The sequence below is a fragment of the Melozone crissalis genome, unplaced genomic scaffold (assembly GCF_028551555.1).
Source record: "Melozone crissalis strain CALT ecotype California unplaced genomic scaffold, PUWL_Pcris_2 ptg000027l_1, whole genome shotgun sequence".
Taxonomy (NCBI): domain Eukaryota; kingdom Metazoa; phylum Chordata; class Aves; order Passeriformes; family Passerellidae; genus Melozone; species Melozone crissalis.
This window is the reverse complement of record NW_026535805.1, coordinates 4,612,301-4,638,205: the sequence shown is the minus strand read 5'-3', so window position 1 is coordinate 4,638,205 and position 25,905 is coordinate 4,612,301. Positions and strand designations below refer to the sequence as shown.

General features: G+C 40.4%; 1 protein-coding gene across 1 annotated transcript in view; it reads left to right on the top strand.

Annotated features, from left to right (window-relative positions):
* RPS6KC1 (ribosomal protein S6 kinase C1) overlaps positions 1–25,905 on the top strand; it is an 85,751-nt gene that overhangs the window by 18,034 nt on the left and 41,812 nt on the right. Inside the window, exons 5-8 of the mRNA XM_054280143.1 lie at positions 117–210; positions 3,886–3,945; positions 4,753–5,115; positions 19,265–19,383. Of these exons, the coding sequence (XP_054136118.1) occupies positions 117–210; positions 3,886–3,945; positions 4,753–5,115; positions 19,265–19,383 (636 nt within the window). The remainder of the gene's footprint in view (positions 1–116; positions 211–3,885; positions 3,946–4,752; positions 5,116–19,264; positions 19,384–25,905) is intronic.

Genomic DNA, 25,905 nt, shown 5'->3' with positions numbered 1-25,905 from the left:
AAAATAATGGAGCACTCACTGATTAGGAAATATCATTTTGGCTATCACTTCTGTACAATGAGAATTTCCATAGAGCACAGCATCTGAGTAATTCCTTTGCCTCTTTTTTTTTTCAGGGTGGAGAGGTGCATGATGGCTCTGAGTTGATTGGTCCTGTTGAGCCTCTGTCTGACTCTCTGACTGACAACCTGTCTGACTGCAGCTCTGAAGGTTTGCTCTCTTTTCCTACATAACCTCATAGCATGATCTGTTTTAAAGCAGCTCATAAATGGCAAATGACAGATTTCTTCATGGAGCATTGGCCTCCAGTTTCTGTTTGCTTGTTGTGGCAAAAATGCTGAGCTGGGATTGGCAAGAGAGAAACTGGGCTCAGCAGAGCTGTCTGCACCTCTGGAAGTTTTATTCCAAAGGTGCACATGCTGACTTGGATACCATGTGTAGAGTAATTTTAGTGGCACTTTTAGTGGCAGTTCACTTGCACTAAAAAATAGTAGAGCTGTAAGGAAGGGTCAGTCAGCCCAAATAAGTACTGTACTGGAGCTTCTTTTCTGCCTCTAGGCTGAGTCAGTTAAGCATTTCTGTGTACCATGCAATCTTTTAGATATTTATGTGTTTCTGAGTTATGCTTGGTCCTTGTGATTTCTATGAAATTCTTCTTCAACTCTTAAGTTTTCCTTTGGAATTGCTTAGCACTCATGTATAAATCCACATTATTATACAAACACTTCTTAAGCTTACTTAGGAGGGGATCTGATCATTCTGGCATAGAATTTGCTTTGATAAAGCAGGCCTTGCAGAACAAAACATGGGTTTTGTCTTCTGACAGTGGTTGGTTAATTTTTTTCACTTGAGGTTGTATGACTTGTCACTGGGATCTCTCTGTGTCAATAACTTTGGACTTAGTTGTACAATATATTCTACATAGGAAGTGAGTTTTGCATTTTATTTTGTAGTACCTTCTATGATGTTAATGAACTAATGTCCCCACAATATTTTGTTCTGTGAAGGGAAAAGTATAGAAGTTGTTGTTGTTTATATATAAAACCATTTAGGTTTATCTTATATAAAAACCATGTTTATATATAAACATATATGTTTCTATGTAATTGTTTAGTTGAAGAGGGCAGTTATGATAAATAGCAGTAACTAGTGTTAAAAGGTTGTAATGATTTCTGTGAAATTTAACATTTCAGATTCTGACAATGCACTCACTTTACACTGTGCCCTATAAAATAGACTGCTTCTAAAAGTGCTTAATGTGAACATTTCTATTCATTATTCACAAGGGCCTCATTTTTAGCAGAAGAAAACCACTTCCTTTATGTCAGATAAAATACTGAAAAGAAAAAAAATGCTGTAAAGTAGAAAAATTCTTTGATACCCTTCTGAATCGGCTGGAGGGCTTTTACGGGATCCTTGGAACAACTATGAGCACAGGAGTTGGATGTGCTGAATGTGAATTTTGTGGAGTTACATTTTCTAAAAACCTATGTGTCTTCCAGCTCACATTGTCTTATGCTTGAAAGCAGATTTTGGTGGGCAGGAGGCCGTGGACAGAAGGAACGTCTGTATTTAAAACCTCTAGATGGCAGTGGCAATACTCGGCCCTGAGTCCTCTCCCTGACTCTCCTCACAGCTCCTGCCTGCAGCTGATTTTTCCCAGTCTGATTATGGCAATTAACAGTGCCTGGTTCACTCTGTCACCTTCTGTGGGCATGCAAGGGCCTCCACGTGGGCACTGCTCCTTCAAGCTGTGGTGCTGAGAAGTAGCAAATCCATCCCTTAATAGGTGCTGCTGTTTGCTTTTGAGGGTGGGTTGTGTTTTCTCACTTTTATCTGTTCTTTCCAGACAAAGTTCATTTTGCAGAAGGTGTGCACATTAATGGTGGAAGATGCAAATTGACAGTAGTAGGATTTTTTTTGTACCAAAATAAGCAACAATTATCTTGCTTATAAAAGGTGTTTGGCAGTTCATGCTTTTGTAGGAATCTGCTTTTCAAGAGGCCAGGTTACCCAGGCTTTCCACCAGTTTTTGGAAACTGTGTTTACTTTTCAGGTACCTTTTTCAGACGAGTACAGAGATTTGTGTTCAATTTCAGCATCATTATTCTCATCTTATATTCCTGATAAACAGTCACTTTGTCTTCTCTGAGTACACTGGATGATGTTCAGATGTCCCACTTGCTCATCATAAATCTTTCTATATTAATTAACTTACCAGATTCTTTAGAGAACTTCGTCAGGAAGTATTTTTTTTTTCATTCTTTTTTTCCCTCTCTCCTTCTGTTTTACCATGTACACATTATCTTCCCAGAAATAATCTTGTGCACTTGAGATGTTTCCTACCCCATAAGCCGACTGAAAACCCCATGACTATAGTTGTGTGGTGCCAGCTCTGGGCTCTAAACCTGACCTAAAGAGAAGTTTATTGGCTCAGGCTCTGTGCCATGCTAGCTGTGTTCATAGAGCTTTGGTCCACTTGGCTACCAGACAAGAGCAAACGTGGTTTTGTTTGGCCTGTAGGGAGGGGAACTTGAGTCTCTGTGAAATCTGCTGTGTGGATGGGCTCTGATTCATCTCATCTGGGTGGCCAGAACACCCTTCCAAACCCCCCAGCTTTTCCATTCATGGTTTCTCTCTGCACTCTTCTTCCATCAATCAGATCTGCTTTCATCACCTGGTACCTCTAAATGATGTTTAATGAATGCTCAGTTCTCCCCCCCAAATTTGATATTGCTGCCCCTAAATTGAGCAGGTAAATGGCCCATTATTATTATGCTAGTTAGTGAATCCTCTGCCCTCCTCCAGCTTTTTTGTTGTGAGTTTTTCTTCTTTCTTGCAGGACTGGGGGCTACACAGTTTTATTCTCTGCCTGTCCACTTCCCTTTATGGCCCTTCCATGAGAAGATCAGGACCATTGTCTGTGCACCCTGTCCCTTCCTCTCAAGTAGTATAGTGTCATAAGTATCACTGTCCTTTGCTTTTCAGACAAAGAGTGGCTGGTAATTTGTTGTCCTTCATGTCTTTTTCCTCTCACTCATGTTAAGGAACTGCTGGATTTTAGAAAAGCAGTATTTCTACAGTGCCTTCTTACTCCTCCTCCATAAATTGTTAACTCCTGTAACTTACAGCTGCAAAATATAAAAGAAAGTTGGAGTTAGTTGCCTTTGAGTCAGCTTCTAGCTGCTGCCACATACTTTCTGAAAATAAGTCAGAATATGTTACTTGGAAATGTGGTTAAACTCATCACTCTATCACAATAATATAGGAGAAAGCAGACAGCAGGTTTGAGCTCAGAATTTACTTTCTCTGTGCATGCAAACAGCTAAATGTCTTGACCTTGTTGCCTGTTTTATTGCCTCAGTGGGTACATGTGCCAAGGTGATAAAACAAACTGCTACTTGATATCCAGGTGGCACTGCCAAATTTGTGGCTTGCTCCATATGTCTCATGCAGAGTACTATTCTGGAATGACGTTTTTGAGACTGAAAGCTGGCTTTTTTTTTCCCTTGTGTGTAGGTCCCAGCTTTGAAAACTTTCCTGTTTTACGTCACCTTAGCCGTAAATCATCAGAGCAGAGAGAGATAGGGACTATAGTCTTGCTGTTGTTGAAATGAGGTGGCGTGTGAGGTTCAAATAATCCCCTGTTCAAGCAAGGACCTGTGTTTTATTTTTTAAATCTTGGAAGCAGTGAGAAATGGCAAACCTAATACCTATTTTTAATGGTGTGTTAACAAATGGGTATCTCTGATAGCCTGTCAAAGAGCAGTTTCATATTACATACTTTTACTTATAGGAGGGTTGTGTATTTTCCTTCTGATGGCAAAGGAACTTGTAATCTGTTGTACACATGAGTGCCAGAAACATTTTTGTCCTTCTTTTCAGTTCGAAAGGATTTAAGTGGGCTTGATGATGTGACACTTACGAGCCAGTCGGAATGTGGAGGTGAGATCTGGAAGTTGTCTCCATTACATTTGTGGAAATTAAATCATTAGAAAACCCTAATTGAATGAATGCCTTTTATGGATGATAATCCTTACAGAATGGAATGGTATATATGTAAAATAGCATTGTTGCCATTTATTCCCAAATAACCATGTGAAAAGTACCTGTGGTTTAGATACTGAAGGTCAGTTTGCAGTATGGGTGTAGTGACTTATGGCAACTGTAAAATAAAATATGTTACCTCAGATCTGAGTGATGAAAGAGGTGCTAAGTAATTTATTTTACCATGTGTTAGCAATGAAGGAAGATTATATGTACATACATGAAGGAAGATTACATGTGAGCTGAGTGCTGCATGATGCATAAGCTGACAGTAACTCTGTGTTAATTCAAACTCCTAATTTACTGTTTTGAGGATGCTTCATCTTGCTGATTATAAACAGTATGTTGGGATTTCTTGCAACAGTAATTTGGCTCCTGTCACACAGGTTTAGTTTTGTAATTTCCTGGAGCCCAATGGTGAGCTGCTTTGAAAGGTTAAGTTGGGTGGTAGATATTGGTCTCTTCATTCCCAGTACTGAAATGAAGACTGGTTGTTCTGCAGAGTTTGTCATTAATTTTTAAAATTATGTTTCTATAGGTACAAAAATTTTTTTAGAGGCGGCATTGCGATGAGGGAGTTTCTGTGGGTATTCTGAGGAAACTGCATAAGTGAAAAGAGCTAAATCTTTGAATGGGCTAAGGAATTTTGAAGGCTCCTAAGGTATATGAGCAATCCAGAGTAATGGATGCCTTTCTGACTTCCAGGCTTCTCCAGTGACAGTGACCTGATCTCTCTGACAGTGGATGTAGATTCTCTTGCCGAGGTAGATGATGGAATGGCATCCAACCAAAGTTCTCCCAGTAGAGCTGCTGGCCTTTGTGTCACTTCTGAACCCCCAGTCCAAAGCACGCTGGCATCTGAGCAGGAGTGGAGCAAACCTGAAGGAGAAAAGGAAAGCCATGGTTTGTTTACTGGAAGCTTAAAATCCAAGCCAGGCAAACAAGATTACTTGGAGAAAGCAGGCGAGTTAATAAAACTGGCCTTGAAGAAGGAGGAAGAGGAAGATTATGAAACTGCCTTAAGCTTTTATAGAAAGGGGGTTGATCTGCTTCTGGAAGGTGTTCAAGGTATGGATCTTCTCATGCTGTTTGTCTTCTCCTTGGTTGTTTGTTTATGACATTTCCATGGCTAACATCAGCTTACTGCATTGTAGAGAAGTGATCTGAAATGCAGAGTTACACGTGCCTGGCTTTCATGTACTTGACAGCTTTGTGTGTGTGAGAGAGAGAGAAGCTTTTCTCTCTAAGACTGAATGATAATTTAGGGTCTCATCTTCCAAGTGCCCAGTATCTCCTCTGTTAGAATTGCAGCACAACCTTGAACTTGCAGGTAAGTAGCAAAGTGCTCCACTTTTGCCTCTTTCCTTTTTATTGCCTAGCCATTAATTAATATGTGGCACTTGCAGCACTGTTGAAACATTATTTAATTTACATGGTTAAGTGAGGATTAATTATCCCCATTTTATGCTTGGGAAGAGGCAGACTCAGGTTAACTTCCCAATCACAAAAGGATTAGAATTTCTCTTGCTTCTCACAGCCTCTTGCTTCTTCCATTAAACTATTCTCCTTTTCTAGCTAAAGGATGCATAGAAACTTATATGCTTGCATTGCTAGAGAAGAACAGGGTTTTTTTTACTTTTTCAAAAGACTTTGGTCTGTCAATATATGTCTGCAAAAGCTGTTGTTAATAGACTGGATGCAACTACATGCAAATTTCTGTCTCCTTACACCTTGTCAGTAAGGGAGAAAATTTTTTCCTTTCTCTCTTGAGAATCTCAAGTGATAACCTCATGTAATCGGTGTTTTGTCCAACAGTGGCTTAAAACTATAAAGTACAGGGAAAGATTTGTTCTTTCCTGGAGTGAATTCAGGGTCTGTGTATTGTGCTTCTGTCCCACACAGATCAAATGAGTGAGATTAGAATTGTGCCTTTGTTTGACAGTGTACAGCACAGGTGCATTCTGCTCTTCCAGATCTGGACTTAGACATGAATGTACCAAACACACACAAGCAAGAAGCCTTTGCTGCATCCCAGTGGGATGCACAGCAGTGGTCCAGACCTTCTGAACAGTTCTAGCAATGGAAATTACCTGCTGAGCTGATTTAATGGGGCCTGGCAAAAAATAATGGGTAGGTTACTGATGAGAACTAGAGGTGTGAGCCAAGATATGTGCATAGCCTTTGCTTAAAGTGTCTTATACTTTTTGGCAAAAGTAAATCCACCTCTTTTCAAGTCTCAGTGATGTCAGTAGGGTTGCTGCTTTGCTGCTTGTTGTGGCTTTTCAATAGCATCCTTCCTTTCCTTGCCTGTGTTGTCAAAATGTTTTTCATTCTTAGTGTTGAATATGCTGGCAGTCTTCTTTTGGAGAGCCCAGCTATTCTTTCTTTGCAAGTACACTTTTTCATAGACCTGTATAGACCTGTGGGCCATTGAGTTGTGATCTTCTGAAGGATATCCTATTTTGTCATAAACACTTCTGTCTGCCAGCCATGATGCAAGGCTGCCATGATGCTGTTTTGAACTGACATTTCAAACTTCAACTTCAAAAGGTTTCTTTATTAAACAGTTTCAAACTGTTAGGGCATGAAAACAAGTCAGTCTATTGCCATCAGTTTTGCTGTGGTAATTACCGTGTATACTTGAGTTGTGGCAGTGGTTAAACATGTTGGCTTTGAATTCATGATAATTTTTAGGGTAATACATTTGCTTTAAAGTTCTGAAAGACTTTTTGCATGTAAGTGACTTGCTCATGCATATGAACTTGTTAAACCAGAGTAGGTTGAACTTTTTATTTATATTTACCAAAATTTCCGCCAAGGATTTTTTCTTCTTTGCTGTTGACTAGGCTCTCTTCCAGCTGCCTCAGAAAACTGTTAATCCATTTCTCTCACCCACTTATCCTTGCTTTTCAGGCTAGGAGGAAATTCAAGGAATCTTAGAAAATTGTGATATTCTGCTTGATTTTCTTGATGCCACTCAGTGCAGTGGGAGTTGCTAATAAATTTTTACTGATGGTTACTTGTGTGGTGTGTCAGCGCTCCTGATGGATGAGGAAACATGTAACCACCACCAGCACCTTTCTCTTTTCAGTCCCTGACATTGTATCTGTATTGCACACAAGAGGGAGTAATGGGAATGAGTTGCGTTTTAGGTGGCATCTTATCCCTTGGCATAATTGTACACAGGGTGGTTCCTAGCAGCCAGCTATTTCTTCATTTCTCTATGTTCCCCTGCATGGCTGTGAAGGAATATTACTTCTCTTCTGGGCATTCACACTAGATTTGGGTAGATCCACCTAATTTTGTCCTATTCTCCTTGAAGCTTATGAAGTCTGGCAGAGAGACACTGTTGCCCTCTTCATGATGGCAGGGCTGGTCCAAACATCTTCCGAAAAATGTGCCATCTCCTGATCTATGAGGGCAGTAAAAAAACCGAAAAACCCCAAACAAAACTTTCTAATCTAGCTGCTTTGTGAAGGCAGTGTGTTTAGCATAAATATGTGAACATTTAATGTATATTGCAGTAAAAACCCACAAAGCTTCTGCCTAATCACTTGTTATTTAAACACCCCTAGTTATGTATTTCACACGGATAATAACATACTCCTTTCAAAGATAAGGATGGTGCAATTATTACAAAACGCTTCTGGTCGTCTGCCACTGATTATTTTGCGCCTCTTCAGTGTAAATAAGACTTTGTAACAGCTGAGAGGGAAACACAGTGTTCATCGATCCTTACCCACCTGTGCAGTGCCGCTGTCTCTGTGCACAGCCTCTGCAGAACGGGCCGCAGGTGGCTTTTTCCCTGAAAATGCAGTGACACGGGAATACATACAGACCGTGGCCACGAGGTGGCGGCAAGGAAATAGAAATTGCCACCCGAGACCTGGAATCGGGCGGTTGTAGCAGTGCCCGGAGATGGAAGGAATGCCACCCGTCCTCTGTGCCTCCAGCTTGGCTTTTGAGGCAGAGCACTCGCTCAGGTGCAGCGCCTCTTTCTGACACCCATGTCTACAACAAATCAAGTTCCTTTGCTGTCAGAATGACCCTCCTATAACTAAAAGTATATACTCTGAGCTGCTTTGGTGGGTCTGAGGGGTGAGGCTGTGTCTGGCCCCAGTCACTCCTTTAGGCTCAGCACAAGATCTGCTCGACAAAACCATGCACGGGAAGGTTCAGTGCTGCAGGTTTATAGATCTGTGCTGGTTAGTCTGAGGTAGGTGCTTCCCTACAGGCACTTGAGCACACTTGAGCCTGTTATATTCCTGATGACTTTCCAGCTCTCTGAGCTGCTGGCACTAGTGCTGGGCGAGGCAGGTGTTGTGTATTTGAGAATTGGCCATCTTGACTTTGTTTTCAGCTCTGTGCACATGCTCTCAGATGTACAGTGGTGTTAATTATTCTGGGCAAGGTGCAAAAGTATTTTCTTTTGCTAGTCTCCTGCAGAATTTAGTACTAAATCCTTTCACGTCCTATTTGTAGTCCTGCCAAGAGACCCAGTTTGTGTCCCTTGGGGAAAGACTGCATGCTCAGAGACTGGTGTATACCTTGGACTCTGGGATCTGCTCCTTATACATGTCTGGCCTACTTCTGCTCCATACTCATCTTTAGTATTAACCAGTTGTCAGTGGGAAGAAGAATGAAATCTTGGACTGGCAGTGTAGCCCTAGAACTGCACCTTTTGTGCCTTTCTGTTTCATATATACCAGAGCTGCCTTGCTTGCAGTGACAGGGAGTAGCTGCCATAATTTCCTCTTTGTTCTGAATATGTACTAATGCTGCTGCTCCTCTTGTCTTTTCTGGGCATTGCTGCATGCAGGGTTTGGAAGCTTTTGGAAGACAGGTTGTATAGGATGGTTCAGCAATTCTCTAGGAGCTGAAACCTTCTAGAATTCAAGGTTTTCTGCCTTTTAAAGCATACTGAGTGTGCTAACTAACAGAAACTTTGGCTCACAATTATAGCTGTTCCTTTGTTTTGTTAGTATGTCAGAGCACTTTGAGGTCAGTGCATTGCTTCAGGCCTAGAGATGGAAAAAAATGCACTAATCAATAGCAAGCCACCAACTTCCAGCTGGAAGTTAACTCTGTTTTATGCAAAGCAGTGCATTCCCTGACTTTGGTATAGGGCATAGTTTATGATAGGAAGAAGCAGATCATGAGACTGAAATTATGTAGAGTTTTTTTGTAATAAAGAAGGGAGTCCTGTTTGTATAGACTGCTCCTCTTTTTACAACAGCAGCCTTTCTTTAGATATATCCATTATGGATCTGGGCAGTCTGAGGTGTGTGATAAATGGAGTTAACACTGCTGTTTATTGCTATGTTTCAATAACTTCAGGCATGTGAAGAAGCAAGAATGCTGCACAACCTGGCCAGCCTAATTCATGTAGAAAAGTACAGGATCTCTTCCGTGTGTTTTAGAAACCAAATGTGTTCATTGCTGGTCTGTCCATGTGCACATTAACATCTGAAGAGAGACGACCCGTTTACTCCGTCGGAGTTTTGGGATGTTTATTTTCACATGTGTAGCAGCTGTGGCTGGGCAGAATGAATATTGATTTAGTTCAGGCAGCATGAACCCTGTTGCAGGAAGTATGTGATGCCTCTGGAGTGTCAGCAGCCACAAGCTGTTTTTCAGGTATCTCTGTTTTGTGCTAGGGGTCCACAAGTTCTGAATAAGCTGCTGGTGTCTTTGAAAGCAGGCTGTGAATGTCAGTTTTGCACTGCTCTTTGCTATTTTAATGTTTATCCAGTAAACAGAGCTGGAACAAAAATTACACAAATTACTGGAACCTTGCTAAAATGACTTTGACTTTTAACCCAGAAATGCATGTACAATGAAATGCTGGGAATACTTTGGACAACTAGACGATATTTTTGGATATACTGAAAACAAACCAACTTGTGTCTAATTACTGGGATTATGATGGGCTATGATTTGAACTTGTGGTGGAGCCAGGGATGCAAACAGGAGCATGCTTGACAGAATGCCAAGAAGACAGTACTTTATGAAAAGGGAAACAGCCATGGCCTTCCACCAGCGCATTTCTGGCTTCCTTTGCTTGTTTGTTGAATGGCACTTGTGAAGACAACTTCTGTTACCACAGTAGCTATTTTAAATTCCTTTCACTTGTGAAGGCCTCTGAGTAGTGTTCCTCATTGATGTTAACAGTTTCTGAGCTGTCCAGCAGATGTGTCTGGTTGTGGCAGTGTGTTTAAGGAAACAACAGACCTGTTTTCTGAGAAGGTGAGTTGGGGTGTGAGCTGATGTCTGCAGGGAAACCCTCAGGGTTGTGCTGAACTCCACAGGGAAGGTTGGTGATGGGATGACCAATGCAAGTGTCATTCCCCCTGCCCTGACCGTAGGCTTCTGTGTTCCTATGGTGTGTTATCACTCAACCTGTTTGCTGTAGAACTATTTGGGCTGAGCTTTCTGAACAATGCTACAAAATGCTCCCTCCCTTCTAGTGCTTCATACAACCTTGAAATTACAGCTGCTGTTTCAGAAGAAAAGTGGGTGGCAGGACTTGTCTGTTGATAAGCAGCTGGATTAAGAATGGATGCTGGAAATACTGTGGTTGGTTAAAAGAAAAAAAAGTCACATCTCACCATGCTACCAGTGATGCTGAAACACATGCTGGTATGGACCATGAACTGTTCATAATTGGAATGTGTTGTCTCCAAGCCCATTGCAGACCATACAGAGCTTCAGAGCAGACCAGTGCTGTAGATCCTTCACTGTGCAGTAGGTGCTGCATGGACTACCCTGACTGATGTCATTGCCTATGTGGAAGTGCTGGGTTTAGACACCTTGTTTTGGCAAAGCAGTAAAATACAGCGTGTGCCAGTAAAGTATGATTAAAGTATGTAGTTAATGCCAGCAACTGGTTACTGTATAAATACAGCCAGATTTGGCTATGTAAAGGAACACTTAAGGCAGAGTTCCATTTAAACTGCAGGACTTGTCTGCACCAGGAGGCTGATAAAGGTGTGAGGTTCAGTACATGCTGCAGAGCTTAGAGCCTTGCAATACATGTAAAAGTGAATTGTAGCAATACCTGCAATACAGTGTGTAAGGTGTGATGCAGAGATGACTCTGAATGTGGTTACTTAGCAGGTGACTGTTAAAGAATTAATAAATACGTGACCAGGTGAGCCTTAGAAATCTCATTTTCCTTCCCTCTTGGGATACAGCTAGCTCCATTGACTTGGTGCTGTTCTTACCTTTCCAAGATTGGAGTCTCTCCTCATAGCAGTTCCTTGCCAGGCTGCTGCCTGTGCCTGGCCTCTTTGACAGACATCTCTTCCAGCCTGCACTGCCTTTTATCTCAGCTGTTGTTAGCCACAACACTTAGCTGCAAAGTGCAGGAATCTTTTTTTGACTGTAGCTGTGTGGGGTTTCTGCCTCCCATCAGAAGACGCAGTAGGGCTGCCACAGTTCTTGCAGCATGCAGGGTAGACAGGGCAGACTGATTAGGTTACAGTGCCGCTGCTGTCCGCAGGTGAGAAATTTGAAGTCTCTGGCTGCAGAATTCAATGCCTTAGGCACTGTAGGTGAATTGAGGCAAATTACTGGAATAGAAAAATTGCATAGATAGGTTTAAGGGCATGATGCTGCATGATAATCAGTGCTCTGAATCTCTCCCAAACAGTTCTTGCCTATACAGCTTCTCTCTTTTCACATCCCCCTTTTCTCTTTTACTGTCCTCTTTTCCTCTTAACTCTTCCAGTATCTTAAAATAGCCTCTTTAGCTTCAGAACTGTCTAGGACTAGTATGGGTTTGATCTCTTCAAGGCCTGCTGCTGGCTCTTCTGTTTTAGAGATTTTTGTGAATGCTCAAGGAAAAATACCATTTCCCATAGGAGTATATAAAAATACATATGAGTTGCATTTAATACATAAATAGGAGTAGTATTAGACTGTCAGGATTTATGAATTTCATAATTAGTTTTTTTTTAATCTGCATTTTTCTTTTTTTTTTTTCCCTGCAGTAAACTGTTCTTACTTGAAGGGATAGGTGTCTTTGTGCCTGGATTCCCTCTGCTCTGAAGCAAGGGATGTTTGTGGATGATTCTAATTTGAACTTGTCCTTTTAGTCAAGAAGTGCAGAGAAGTTGGAAATTTCTTCTCTCTCGTGGTGGTGGCCTGGATAACATCTATCCTTGCTCTGGCTGTCAGTGTTCTTCCCCTGTTCCATTGGTGCTTGTGTTGGAGGACTTGCTGCTGCTGTCACCATTTTGTTCCCTCCTCTGTGCTAGAATGTCACTGCTTGTTCTTCTGTCTTGAAACACTTAGAGTGTAGTTCTATGGAAGAACATTCAAGAATATTTGTCATATTAAGTCTTATTTGGGTGAAATACCGCACAGCTAAGACTACAAGTATTAGCAGATAGATGGGAAGTTAAGACTTTCCTCCCTGAAATGCTGGGTGCTGTGACCATTCATTTTATTTTTCCCAGGTACATGAAAAGCTGCCACCACCTTGTGGATTTAACATGAGCGTTTATCTAGAAGCAGATGTTTGTTGGTTAGTATTTCTGGCAAGTTTCAACATTTTCAGTGTTACTGACTCCTTCTTTACTGGTCACTCAAACACATTTCACCCACACCATCTTCTCTGTAAGCTTAACTTTGGCAAATGTGTCAACATTTTTTTTTCCCTGGAGAAATGTTTACCTAGACATTTACATGACAGGTGTGTAGCCATAGGTTTTCTACAGGGTGTAGAACTGGCAACTTGCTAGGAAATATAGATCTCTAAGGGTCTCAGGCTACCTGCAGTGAAGATGATGTAAGTAACATATGGACATAATAGTTACCAGCACACTGGAAAGTTGGAAGAAGAATTTGTAGGCATTCAGTCACTGTCACAAATTTGTGCTTTAGGGTGAAAGGTTTAACTTCTAAGTGGCTTTTCTTCTTGGTTGATAGAGTGCAGTACTGTCCTGAATCTTCAGAAAAGCAAGAAAGAATGGTTCTGATAAATGTGTTGCATCTTAATAAATTCTCTCTCTCTCAAAACATTAAGAAAAAATAAAAAGAGGAAAAAAGATCGCTTCAAGCTGTTTAATCATAATGGGCTTAACATTTGTCTTATTATTTAATATTTACAGTTTTTTTTCAGCAGCAGAATTTGATCAGCACCTCAAAGTAACTCACTGTTAATATAATGTAAAGCATACTAGAGCTGATGAGGTAGTGGTCTTATTTCACAATTCCAAGCCCCACCTGCTGCTCAAATCTATAGCTCTTTCCTTGATGCTGCAGTATCCGTCTACCCCAGCACCTGCCACATTTCACTTAAGTAATTGTTTGAGAATTAAAGGTTACCCTCCCTCCTGTGAAAGTTGGTGGAGACTCGTTCCAAAATCAGCAGCTTTTCCCCTTCCTGAAATAAATTTTGGGGTTATAAAACAGTGTCCAAAGTCATCACAAACCCGTGCTGGATTATGAGTCGCATTGTCACTTACGGTGTGCCTGAGCTTTTGTTTGGCTAATATGGACAAAGGAGTCTGCTTCACATGATGTAAGAAGTGTTTGCCCTAAGAAGAACAGAGGTCCTCTTGAACCAATTAGGCAAAAATAACAGCTGGGCTACCCACTAATAAGGAAGGTGCTGCTAAACCTCTTTTCATTGTGAGAAGAAATAAATCTTTTAAGGCTTACTCCCTTGCATTTTTATAGAGAGCAATTCTTTGAAAAATTCAGCAATCCAGCTGGGTGATATGTGCAGGAAGACTGTGAAGAAGATAAAGAAACTTTTAAAAATAAAAAATGGTATTATAGCTGTTAGATTTGGCAATTATAAATGTTTCATTGAAGATTTCAGTATTTAGAGAAAGTTTTACTGTTTAAATTGTTAAGAACGTGGAGTTTGGGGCTGGCACAACAGGCAGTCTCGTACAAGTTCCTTGTAGCTTGTTCTGCAAGAGGATATTCCTTCCTGGAGCAAATCTCTTCTGATATCTTCTTTAAAGGAAGGCAGCCCACATATATTTTTAGTAAGTCTGAGAGAAAAGCAGGAAGAGGAGGTCACAGAGGATTGGGACAAGTAATATTAACTTTATGGCCTTACTTTTTCTGTGAAAATATTCCTGTCCTGGCCACCCACCTACTCAAGTAGGGAGTGCACCTGTGTTGCCCTGACAGATTAACTCTTACTGAGGAAAACCTCTTAACACCTTAAGGGGGATGATTTGGAACTGGTCAGGCACAAAGAAAGGAAGGGATATCTAGAATTCCTGGGTGGGTGCTGCATATAATGATTTAATGATTTTTGGGGTTTTTTTTGTATATGTTAGTAGCAAGTGGCAACTAGAAATATCTTTATCATCCAGAGAGAAACAGACTTCCCCATGACTTCATCCTGGATCCTTGGAAGAGAATAGTTACACGCCAGAGCAATTTTGACAGCACTTCTGTGTGTCTGAGATGTGTTCTCCTTGTAGTATCCCAGATTATTTGAGGAAAAGGGACAGATTTTTGTCCACGGTCTTTACTGACCCAATTTTTTTTATTTGTCTAAGTTTATTGAATATGGCCCCCTTTCAATAGATTTTTGCAATTACTACCTAAGCATTGGTAATTTTGCTATATGATAGAATTACAGAAGATTTGCTGTGTGAATGAGCAGTTACCTGAGCTGAACACTTGAGCATTGAGTTAGCTGATCTCTTCAAGGTGTGTCCTCTTCTGAGGTACTGTGACGTGTGAGTGAAGATTCTGAGAAGAAGACAAACATAAATGTTGCTAGTTTTCCAGATGCCACTGCTATACATTATGGAAGTGCTCCTTGTTTGTGTTTTTTATTCAAATCAGTGCACTATGGGCAGACAATTAGACAAGTCTCAGAAGAACTCAGTGGCACAATTCTTCCAATATTTGTGGTTTTCCTCTGTCAAACCCTCAAAATCATTTGAGTGTTGTTAGGAATATCTATGTTTGTAAATATATTGTAGCTGAGCTGTCTTTAGAAATATAAATTAAAGAACAAATTTTGAATCATTGGCTGCTGTCCTAATGTTCTGGCTTACTGTTACTTTGGTCAGCGGGTGGCCTGGTCAGCCTTTCCAAAGCCAATTTTCATTTTAGGATATTTTTACTTCTTTGAAATAGGCAAAGCCGTTGGAAAATGAGGGAGCAGCCTGCTTGTGCTTCTGTGTGTGGATGAAGGCTTATATGTGCAACAAAGTAGCTGTAGAGTTTTTATATTCTGTTTGCAGTAATAGTAAACAGAGCATCTAAAATAACCACTTGCACATTGCAACAAACACATCATCATTTGCTTAAAAAGAGTTATAATTACAGTTGACGAAGCATGGACACCATAAAAAATGCATTAGTTTGGCTTGACACATTAATTACCTGTTTTTGCAGATGTTTTTATATATTGTTGTGTGAACAGTTTACAAAATAATTACAGGAAAGTCATATGGAAAATAAACTAAGTGGGTGGTTTCTCCCCTTAATATTTTCATTCATGTGAATCTGTGTGAGGCACAGCTGCTCTGTAGCAAAAGCAGAGAGAGAGAATTGGGGAATCTTGAGGGGTTTTTATTCTAAGGTCCCTATGATCAGCCCTGCTGCACTTTTATATCTTGCTTTAGCAGTGTAGTTTTTAAAAGTGTAAAATAACATTGCTGATTTAATCCCAGTGATCAGGAGGGGGGAGAAGCTTTGATCCTGATCAGATGAAACATAAATCTTCTAGTATCTAGGAAAATAAATGAAAAATCAATATTATTTTAAGCAGGATGAGCTTTTATGAGCAGTTGTAAAGATTCATCAAAGGCTTTGACACAGTTTAAACATTTCCTGTTTGCTGGCATTTTAAGAAAAATACTTTTCAAGTTTAAATTGTAATTAGAGAGATACCTCTTTAGATTATTGTGAGCTAACCACAGAGTGGAAATAGAAGCTCAATATGCTCACACAATATTTAAATCAAAAGTTCTTAACTAGGAATAAATGATTATTCCTAATTTATTATAAAATTAAATTGATGCTTTTGAAAATACATTTTACTTAACCAAAACCAATATTTCATGACAAAATGTAACATTGCATTTAAAAAAACCCATGGAGTCTGAATCACAGCTTTGACATCTGTCAGATATAAGGATTTGTTCTAGTACTGTGTTTTAGTGATTTATTTGGTTTTAAGTGAACAGTTCTATGACCTCAAATTTGGCACAAATGCTAAAGATTATTTTTAGCTTAATGGGGTCTTTATTGTTACTGTCTGTATTTGAGGCTTTTTAAGTAGCATTTACTTGTTTATTAAATTTATATCCTGTATTTATTTACAGATTTTTATGAGATATTGGCTGTTTAAATGGGAATTTGTATTGCAATGTAGTTTTTTACATTTTCTTGGTTAAACTAATGCAAAAAAATAAAAAGCCAAAATCCTATTTCCATGAACCTAATTCTCAATCATCTACCTGTTAAAGTATTCAGAGACTGAACTGTTAATGATCTTATCCACAAATACAATGTGAGAACTTGTTGAATAAATGTTATTTTTTGAATTCACACCCTTTTTTATGGCTGAAGATTTTAATGAGAGGAACAGCTTGCAAAGGTTATTTAACAAATTACTCGGGAAGGAAAAGTAGAAGGAAAACTGGAATTAATGTCTTGTGAAAGTAGGGAGAACAAAGACAGCTCTGAGGGGACATCCTAGCTGGTTTGCCTTAATTACTGTAAAATTACTGAAGCATTGGAAAAAAGCAAGAAACATCCAAACTAAATACACATAACTAACAATTAAGCAGTAAGCTTGACTTTTATGATAGCCTTAGACACTGACCTAGCAGTTTTCTAGCAGCTTGAAGGAAATGCTGGCTGCAGAGTTTATTGTTGCTGTGCAGATGTCTTGCTTTCCCCGCGCAGCTGCCACTTGGTGTGTCTGAGAGAACGTGGGTGCTCACCAGTGCAGCAGCACGAAGAAGTTTGGTGGTGCTTTCACACTACCTGCAGAGATGAAAGCCAGAGTTAGTCCTGTTTTAGGAAATTGCAACACAGGCTTATTGAAAAAAAATATTGTGTATCTACTCTCTTTTGATAATGCCAACTTCAACTTCAAAGAGTTGAGTGATGCTATTTTTTTGTTTTTATCCTAGGTGGGAATAAGACTGGCAGTCTTAGGAAGGGAATTTTTAACCAAGATTTCCCTAGGTCTTTAGAATGAGAGAAATTACTGAGATATTGATAAATAGCCATAATTTTGTATACTGAAAGTGCACTGAAGTTCTGTCTGTCTCAAACGAAGTGTAGACAAAGGTTTTAGCAGAGCAGTCTCATGTCTATATTCAGGGAGGGAACAATCACTTTTTCCCCCTGCTGTGAGGTGGATAGTAAAATTTACAAGTGACCACTTATCTCAGAACTTGGAGTAGACCCAAAGTCTCTTCTGCTTACTCTTGATGGAGTCTGGGTGTGATGGTTCTGTGTGTTTGGGTAGTCTCTAGTCATGATATGAAAGGAATGGGAGTCTCTATTTTAAAACAATCCACCTTGACCCCTGCCTTTAATTCTGTCCTTGAAAATCTCACGTCTTACACATTGCCACAATTGCCCCCTGAAAACCTCCTGCAGTAATTTCTGAATGCAGGCATTCACACAGTAAGTTCTCTGTCAGAAGTTCCATAATAAGCTTGCCCTTTTTTATGAGACTCATTCTTGATAACCCACAATAATCCTGTTTTTTTTCTTATCAGTTACAAAGTTTCTGGTTGAACTCCTTCAAGGTTACACTCGGTTCCTTTCATGGCCCAGTGATCGGTGTCTTACGAGCTCCAGTCTTTGTTAATATCTGTTATCTGCCGTTGGTTGGGGTTTGTGTATCTGTGTGTTTAATTTATTGCCTCTCCTGTTCCTTGCCTTGTCTTTCATGTGGAGTAGCTGTTGGGCAGATATCCTTGCAGTTCCTTGCCTTGTTGAGCATCGGTTTGAGAGGTGCTGCTTGCACCTGGCAGTGCAGAGCCTGTCACAGTCAAGGCTTTGTTTCTGCGAGTCTTGGATTGCCTCAGTTAGGGCTGGGAAAAACTGTCAGGGCCATATCAAGTCTCTGCTGTCTTCTTCTGGGACAGTTGTCTCTGTCTTTTTTCAGCATAATAATCTCATTTCTCTGTTATAACAATTGTGTCTCACAGTCTCTTATCCTTGTTGGGTGGTTGAGGTTGGTTGGGTGTTGCCATCACAGGTTGAGTCTGTTACAGCAATACATCACTCAGGATGTGAATGCCTAAACCAAACTGAAAGCTTCAGAGTGAATTCAGTGTTTGTGTGGCGCCATGTGGTTCTCACCAAGAGTTTGGGTAGATCAGAAATAATACAGTGGTTGTTTAGCCACCTGGAAAGTGAAGTAGTTGGTGCAAGTCCTTATTGCTTTCTTCTCATGTTACCCCTAGAGAAGAGGCAAGGAATGTCTAGCATAGAAAAGCTGAGAGCAGGAGTTCTTAGTGCCTCTCCTGAGTTGCCTTCTTGCTTTCAATAGCATTTCTAGGCTTCATGTATAATTAGGAGAGTCCATACTGGACGCCTGATGTTGCAATATGACATGAAATGAATGACACTCACATGCTGAGATGTCTAAGGCAAAAAAGCACATTTATTTTTGGACTTTGATATTTATAGAATTCTAAAAGTAACTATGGATTTGAGGATGAAATTGCTACTTCTCCAACCACACTGGTCAAACTAACAGTCTACTAATTCTCTCCTCTTCTAGAAAGTAATACAAAATAATGATTATTTTGATGAAAAGTGTGTGAGAAACTCTATTACAAAAATGTAAACATCAGAAGATTTAGAAGAACTTTAGAAGAACAGGGTGACAACCTGAGGGAAAAATAAGTTTGTTGTTTTGTTGTAATCATCTTATTCTGTCTTTCCTAAATGATTTTGCTTTTTGGAATGCACGGTTTGGATCAGTGGTTTGTTTCAGTTCTTATCTATGTTACCATAGGAACATATACCAAATAACAGAAATATAGGAAAGGCTTTATTTACTGTAGTCTATACCAAGGCCTAATTTGTTATTTGTGTAGAACTCTGAGATCATAGTACTGGATTTTTAGAAGATGCATATCTTTAGGTTTGATTATGAATAACCTAAAGGAAATCAAAAAGGTAGAATCAAAGTAGTCATGTGCTTTGATTGCTTAGTACCTCTCTCTTTATAGAAAACATGACTTTTTTTTTCTCCATTGAGGTGAATCAAGTCCAACTCGTCGAGAAGCGGTGAAAAGGAAGACTGCAGAATACCTTATGCGTGCTGAAAAAATTTCCAGTCTCTACCATAAAACCTCTGAAGATGCATCTGTTTCTATGGTAGGCTTTAATTAATTTTTTTCTGAATTCATTTTTTTCCAGAATTTGTTATAATTAAGTAGCAAAGCATATTCTAGCTTAAGGTTCAAAAGCTGTCTAGAATTTCTCTTTTGGGAGGCTGGAGGAGTATTTTGATGTTGTGTTTCTGTTAAGTTGCCATTCTTTCTCATTCTTCATAATTTTATGAGGAGTACTTGGTTTAACAAAGGACTGCTTTTCATGTGCTTTCCTGCTGCTCATGGTTGATGATGTAGACATTTTTCATCATGCTGAAGAATCTAAAGGTAAAGGAAAAAATCACTCTAGAGTGTAACATTTCATTTGACTTTTCCATGAGAATGCTGGTTGGTCCTGTAGGGAGGGAGAAACCTGTTGGTTTCTTTAGCCTGGCACATAGTGATGTATCACAAGTGAGTCAAGCACAGAGTAGAGGGGATCAAATTAATTCTCCACAGAACAAGTCCTTAACAGAGCAAAGGTTCTTCCTGATCCTTTGAAATGTCTCTCTTGGATATGCTTGTGGGATCAGTTCCTTTTTGATTTTTGAGAAGTTTCTGTGCTAATTTCTTGAGCAGAACGCCTTTATCTGTGCTTGTACAAAAGACAAACAAAGCTTGTTCTAAGACAGCCTCCATAAATATCTAACTTGTCCTTCCTTAAACAGTTCCTTTAGGATTTATCTGTTTCTACTTTAGACTTTTACTGCAGTCGTGCTAAACTGTGTTATTGTCAATGACTGCCCTATTGCAGTAAGTATAAAAGCTCCAAACTTCCTGACTCTCTAATATCAAGGGATAACAAAAGGGATAGAAGATTATTGCTTCTTACTTTGCACAGATCTAAAAATGCTTTAAGGAGACAACTGCTGCAAAAATTGGAAGCCTTCTAAAAGCTGTCTATCTAATAAGTAAATTTAAAAAGCAAAGACACTGATTTTTTAAGGGTAGATTATTTCATGTTGAGAGCCCACAAGTACAATTTTGAGGATGTTCCAAATGGGATATATTTTGTGAGGCTTGGAGTCTTGCTGTTGCTATGAACTGTACTTTGAACAATTTAATATTTTGGACAGATACGAACTCCTACTAGGTATTCTTTCTTTGGGTCAAACACCCCTGAAAATGGGGAAGAAGCTGTATTGAATGGAATCCTCAGTGTGTTTGGAAACTGAAGAACAAGAGAAAAAAATCCACGAACAACCTATTTTTGCCTTTTTATAAGTTTAAAAACTAACTGTGGTTGGGAAGGAGGAAGAAATAGGTTGCATTTTTCTGTGTGAGCTTGAGAGGTAAAGTATTTCCTCTTTTATGCTGTAGTGAATAAGACACATGCCTTCTTTGCAGATCCAAAGAAAAGCAGATTTTATTGGGATAAGACAAGAAAAAAAAAAAGCAGACAGAATAAAAAAACATTCTCCTTCTGTGTTGAGACTCAAAATTGACGATAATGGCAAATCTTGTTTTGTACACAGTGTTGCATCTGGCTGATTCTCCTGTTTACAAAAAAGGCCATGCAGCCATGATTTAGCCTTGTTTTTTTCCTAAGTTTGTACATGTATTTTAATTTCCTTTATTTGCTGCTCTTCATAATGCATGAATTTTACTTTTATCTTAGAATTTTGGAATTTGCTGAAATCGAGGGCAGAAGGTCTTTATGGGTCATGATAGTTGTGGTGAGAAACAGTTTGTCTCTTGTTCATAGCTGAAAGTTACCTGGGAGAAGTACTTAACTCTCAAAATTATTGTGAGGGTAGTGGTAGGGACCACAAAGAATTGGCATGCTCTGTGCTTTTGCTTAATGTCTTAAGGAAAATGAGGATTGTGGCTGTTCCCATGTGTTGGCCACTGAGCAGACCTGAATTCTTGCATTTTAGTTACTGCTTATTATTTTTACTTCCCAAGATAGTTTATACTGGAGTTTTCATGAATCATTCCACTCCATATGGACAGTGGTAAGTGCATTTGGGAGATACCAGTGGCAACTTGCAGATACTTTGTGTCCTTCTCCTAAAGACATCAAGTGCATGATGGTCACAGTTAGTGCAGTACCTGGGCCCCTGTTAGGAGTGGCAGAGTGCAGTTTTGTTATGGAAAGCATGGTTCACTGCAGGGAATGTCATGGGCATTTGCACCTCGGAGGAAAAGGTGGGCGTGGGCATTTAAGGCAAGGTGCTCTTGTTCATGACCTGGTGTCACAGGGCAAAACTGCGTTGTCACCCCTGTCTGCTGGAGGTGGCTTTGTGTTTCCTGTGGTGCCCTAAACACATGGAATTTTACCTCCTTCTCCTCCACCAGGCCAGAGACCTGTCCAGCAAGGGAAGGGGTAAGCTCAGAAGTGCAGGTTCAGTTATTGTCCTGCACTTCTCAGCCTGTCAGATCTCCCAAAGGCCTGGGATGCCAGCCGTGTGCTGAGCCATGTGCTGAGCCCCCTGCAGCAGTCTCAAAAGACTGTGCCCACTAAATGTGCCCTTTGCCATCTGAGCACCTTGTGAAGATAAAGCACAGAGCCTGGCTTTTCTCTGGGGACCCAGGCAAGGAGGAAGTGAGCCATTCTTTCGTGGCTGGAAATGCCAGGCCCTCGCCTCTTCCAAAACCAGATTTCCCTAAAGAGGCAAAAGTCTGGTATTTGAGAGCCGAGAAGCAAAATTGTCTTTGATGTCATGGAAACCAAATGAAGAACAACTACTTTGTTACTTTTCAGCAGTGCAGCTCTCAAGGATAGCATCCTTAGCAACCACCCTGCTGCTTGCAAGTTCAAGTGGTTGAGAGAGGAGCACAAGAAGATGGTATTTGGAGAATCCTTGGCATTGTTAAAGAAAGGTTTTGGGTAGAAGGCTTAAAAGAAACATAGGGAACTGACTCAGCTGTGCCCTTGAGCTGGGAACTCATCTGAGTGTCTTGTAAACACTGAGAAAAGCCTTGCTGTGACCCATAAGAGCAGGAGATGTGGTGACAGCTTCTGGAGCTTTTAAACAGGCACGTGAACCTTCTGGAAAAACAACCTGCAGCAAATGCTGTCCTCTTCTTCCTTTGGTGCAGCACAGCAGCCTCAAGGGCTGTCTCTTGGACAAGTGCTGCAGAGCACTGTGTGAGAGCAGCACTGGGTCATTTTGCAGATTCTCAAGCTGCATTTTCTCCTCTGCCCCTTTATTAGTAGTGTTTCTGGGGAACACTACTGGCCTGACCATCAGAAAGCTGGAGTCTTGCATAGCTGTCGGCTGCAAAGCCCAGCACAGCTGCTGGTACAGGCTGTGGGGCAGTTTTAACTTTGGTAGTTTTTATAAAGCATATTTTTATTCCCTCTTTGAAATTAGTTCTGATTCTACTTACGCCTAACTTCACATATTCAGAGTTGTTTCTTTTTGCACCATTATGAAAGCTGTTGTCTTTCACAATGTCAATTATTTTTGATTTTTCAAAGCAATTTAGTAACAAGAGATACATGCAAGCCTGATGCCTGAACGGAAGAAGCAGTCTTTGTGGTTTCCATAAGATAGCTTCCTAAAATTCTCATTAAATGTGCCTGAAAATTACATGAAGTGTAAAGAAAATGCACTGCTGTAGTTCTGTGAGACATAAATTTAACATAAGAGATTCAGTCTCAACTTCTAGGATCACGTCCAAGGTGTGCCCCAGCTTCAGGAAAAGCGTATTCCCCAGCTGGTGCTCACTGAGGGCCTCCTGAAGCACACTGTAGTTCTGTCTGGTTCAGATGCAGAAATCCAACCTGGTTTTCTCCTGGTGCAGAGAGAGGAAGAGGCCAGGATGTTTGCCATACCAGGAGAGCTGGAAGCACTGTCACAGCCATGAGGGCAGATTCTAGTGTATCTGCATCAAAACAAGGCATCTCCTTGCTGCAAGTGAAGATCTGGCTATGCTACAGGTAGACAGATATTAAAATATCAGACTCAGATCTCTGAGTGGCAAAGGGAGATTGCATTTTGATGTGCAGGTCTGCACTGGTGTACATGAAAGTTCTCTTTTCTTATCCTGAGGATCCGTGGTGACTGATGTCAAAGGTGGCAGCATGAGCAGCTAAATTAGCAGAGCTTTCTGGGTGAAAGAATGAAGAGGGGAAAATAAAGATCAAATATTTAATTAGAGGGAAATCCAGGGAAAATAGCAGTTGTGTTGGGAAAGCTTTGAGACACCAGTGCAAGGGGCATCACTGCTTGAGCAGTGATGGATTGCTTTGAGCAGCCAAGGAAGGACCAGGACTCCACCATTCCTCATGTTTCACTGCATCCCAGGAGGAAAAGGGTGCAAGGAACCCTGCCACAGATGCTGGGGTGTCCCCAGCCTGGGATGTACACATGGTGTGGGTTTTGGGGTTTCCCTGTGCAAGGCCAGGAGCTGGATCCTTGTGAGTCCCTTCCAACTCAGGATATTCCATGATTTCCCATCAAATGGTGTTTGTGTCACTGGGCTAGGGATAGTGCTCTTGCCTTAAGTGAGGTTAACATGGAATGCCCTTTCTCTTACTTGGCTGGTGGAGTTCTGTGCCTCCCTCTGCTCTTCTCCCTGCTGGCAGTGATGCCAAAGCTGAGGCAAGGGCTCTGCCCATGTTCCTTGTGTAGCTTACAGAACCAGAGCTTCCCAAAGGCAAGCAGTGGCCACAGGCTGCTGAGTCCTTGCAGGAGCATCACAATCAGCATCAGCCTTTTCCTCTTGAAATCTGCACGTGGTGTAAAAGGTGATGGTGGGAGAGGATCTGGTGATGCCTGTCCTAACTCTGGATAAATCCAGCTGTGCAGCTCAGAGTGTAGCCTGGAAATAGAGAGGGCATGACCACAACAGAGAAGATCCAGGGATACCTGAGCAGCATGCTGAGCATTTGGCCAGGCTGCTGAAGGCCTTCTGCAGGCAGAGGTAGCCTGACAGTTTGTTCTGAATATTTGTCTCATTTCTAAAGGCAAATGAAGCCTTTTTTTTTTGTTATCCTCCTTCCTATATTTTTTTGTTCCTCTGTTTTTTGATGAGAGTGAGGGTTTTTAGTTATTTTTCTTCTTGCTGCCTAGATGCTGAGCTTGGATTTTTACTCTATTCAGAGGAGCAGGCTGTTTCATAGAATGCTTAATTGCTGTAGTTTTGGGAATTGTTCTGGGAATTTAGAGTTTGCTTCCAGCCTGCTTCACAACAGAATGTGATGCCTTCCCATCATTGGGCTCTTCTATTAGACTTTTGAAACAGTGAAACCAAAGTACTGTAAAGAGCAAAACTGATAAAAATGGAGAGCCTGCTGGGAGCTGTGGATGTGATTGTAAATCCCTTTAAGGTAAGAAGTGACTGTAGAGCACACTTATAAAAATCAGTGTGTATACACACTATTACCAACTGTGCCACCACTGGTCACATTTAGAGAAGGACCTAAAATATATATACTGGGGCTTTTTGTCTCTTTGGAAAGGATGGGTGCAGAAATCTGATTGTATAGCATTATTAGACAACTGTTAACTTCTGCAGTGATGTATGAACTTAATTCATGGTTGAAATGTTATTCATAAGAGAAAATATTAAAAGTGTGATTATTGAGGAATGGTTATAAAATGTAATAGCAAGCAGATAGAAGTGAAAGTCTTTTACAGTAGTCTAGGGGATTAGGAAATGTTCTCTTCCTTTAAATGTCTTCCTTAGAATGCTTTTGAAATCTTGTCATGAATAAACTGTGTTAGCACAACTCTTTGTTTCAAAGGAAGTTTTTCATTATTGCAGAAAAATTGCCTACTCTCAAAATACTTTCAACAGCTCATTGAAATGTGGAACCGAAATTAGGTTTGGAGAAAAAAGTTCATGTACAGTTTTCTTTTTTTTTATTCTTCTTCCTGTTAAAGCCTTTAGTTTTAGATTGTAAAATCTGGGCTATTTTCTCTTAACTGATATTGGTGTTCCTGCTTGGCAGGGTTTACGTGACAAAACAATTACCAGATCCATACAAAAAAATGAAGATAACTAAGAAACTCCCACACACTGAGCCCAGAAAAGCACACTTTTCTCCAAGCTTTTTGAACATGTATCTGTGGTCCTTTCTTTTGGATTTTGTGGGCAATCAGTACTTAAATACATACTGATTTTTAGGAAGGAATTTGGAAGGAAAGAGTGTTGTTGAGTGAATGGGGAAGGCTTCGAGGAGTTGCTTTGACCTTGGAGGATAGCATAGTAAGGATGCCTGAGGGGGGAAAAATAGGGTGGCAGGAAATTGCCAGGATCTTGGAGTTTCTCATCACAAGGGAAAAATTTTTGATTTTTCCTGATACTTAAGCATTTAATCCACAGTGTATTTGCTTACCAACCATTTTCCTTTGTGACACAGCAGTTAAATATTGCCTCAGAATTCTGACCTCCCTCTTCCTTTGCACCTTTGTGAGATAGAAATCTACTTGGGGAGGCCAGGTTATGCTTCAAAGGAGTTTGGCATTCAGCAGCTTTGCAAATGAAATTACCTTATTTTTGAGGAAGAAATGCAGGTCTGTGGTTCTACTAGAAGCTACATGTTGAATTTTTGGAGGAAGATCTAATAAATTCT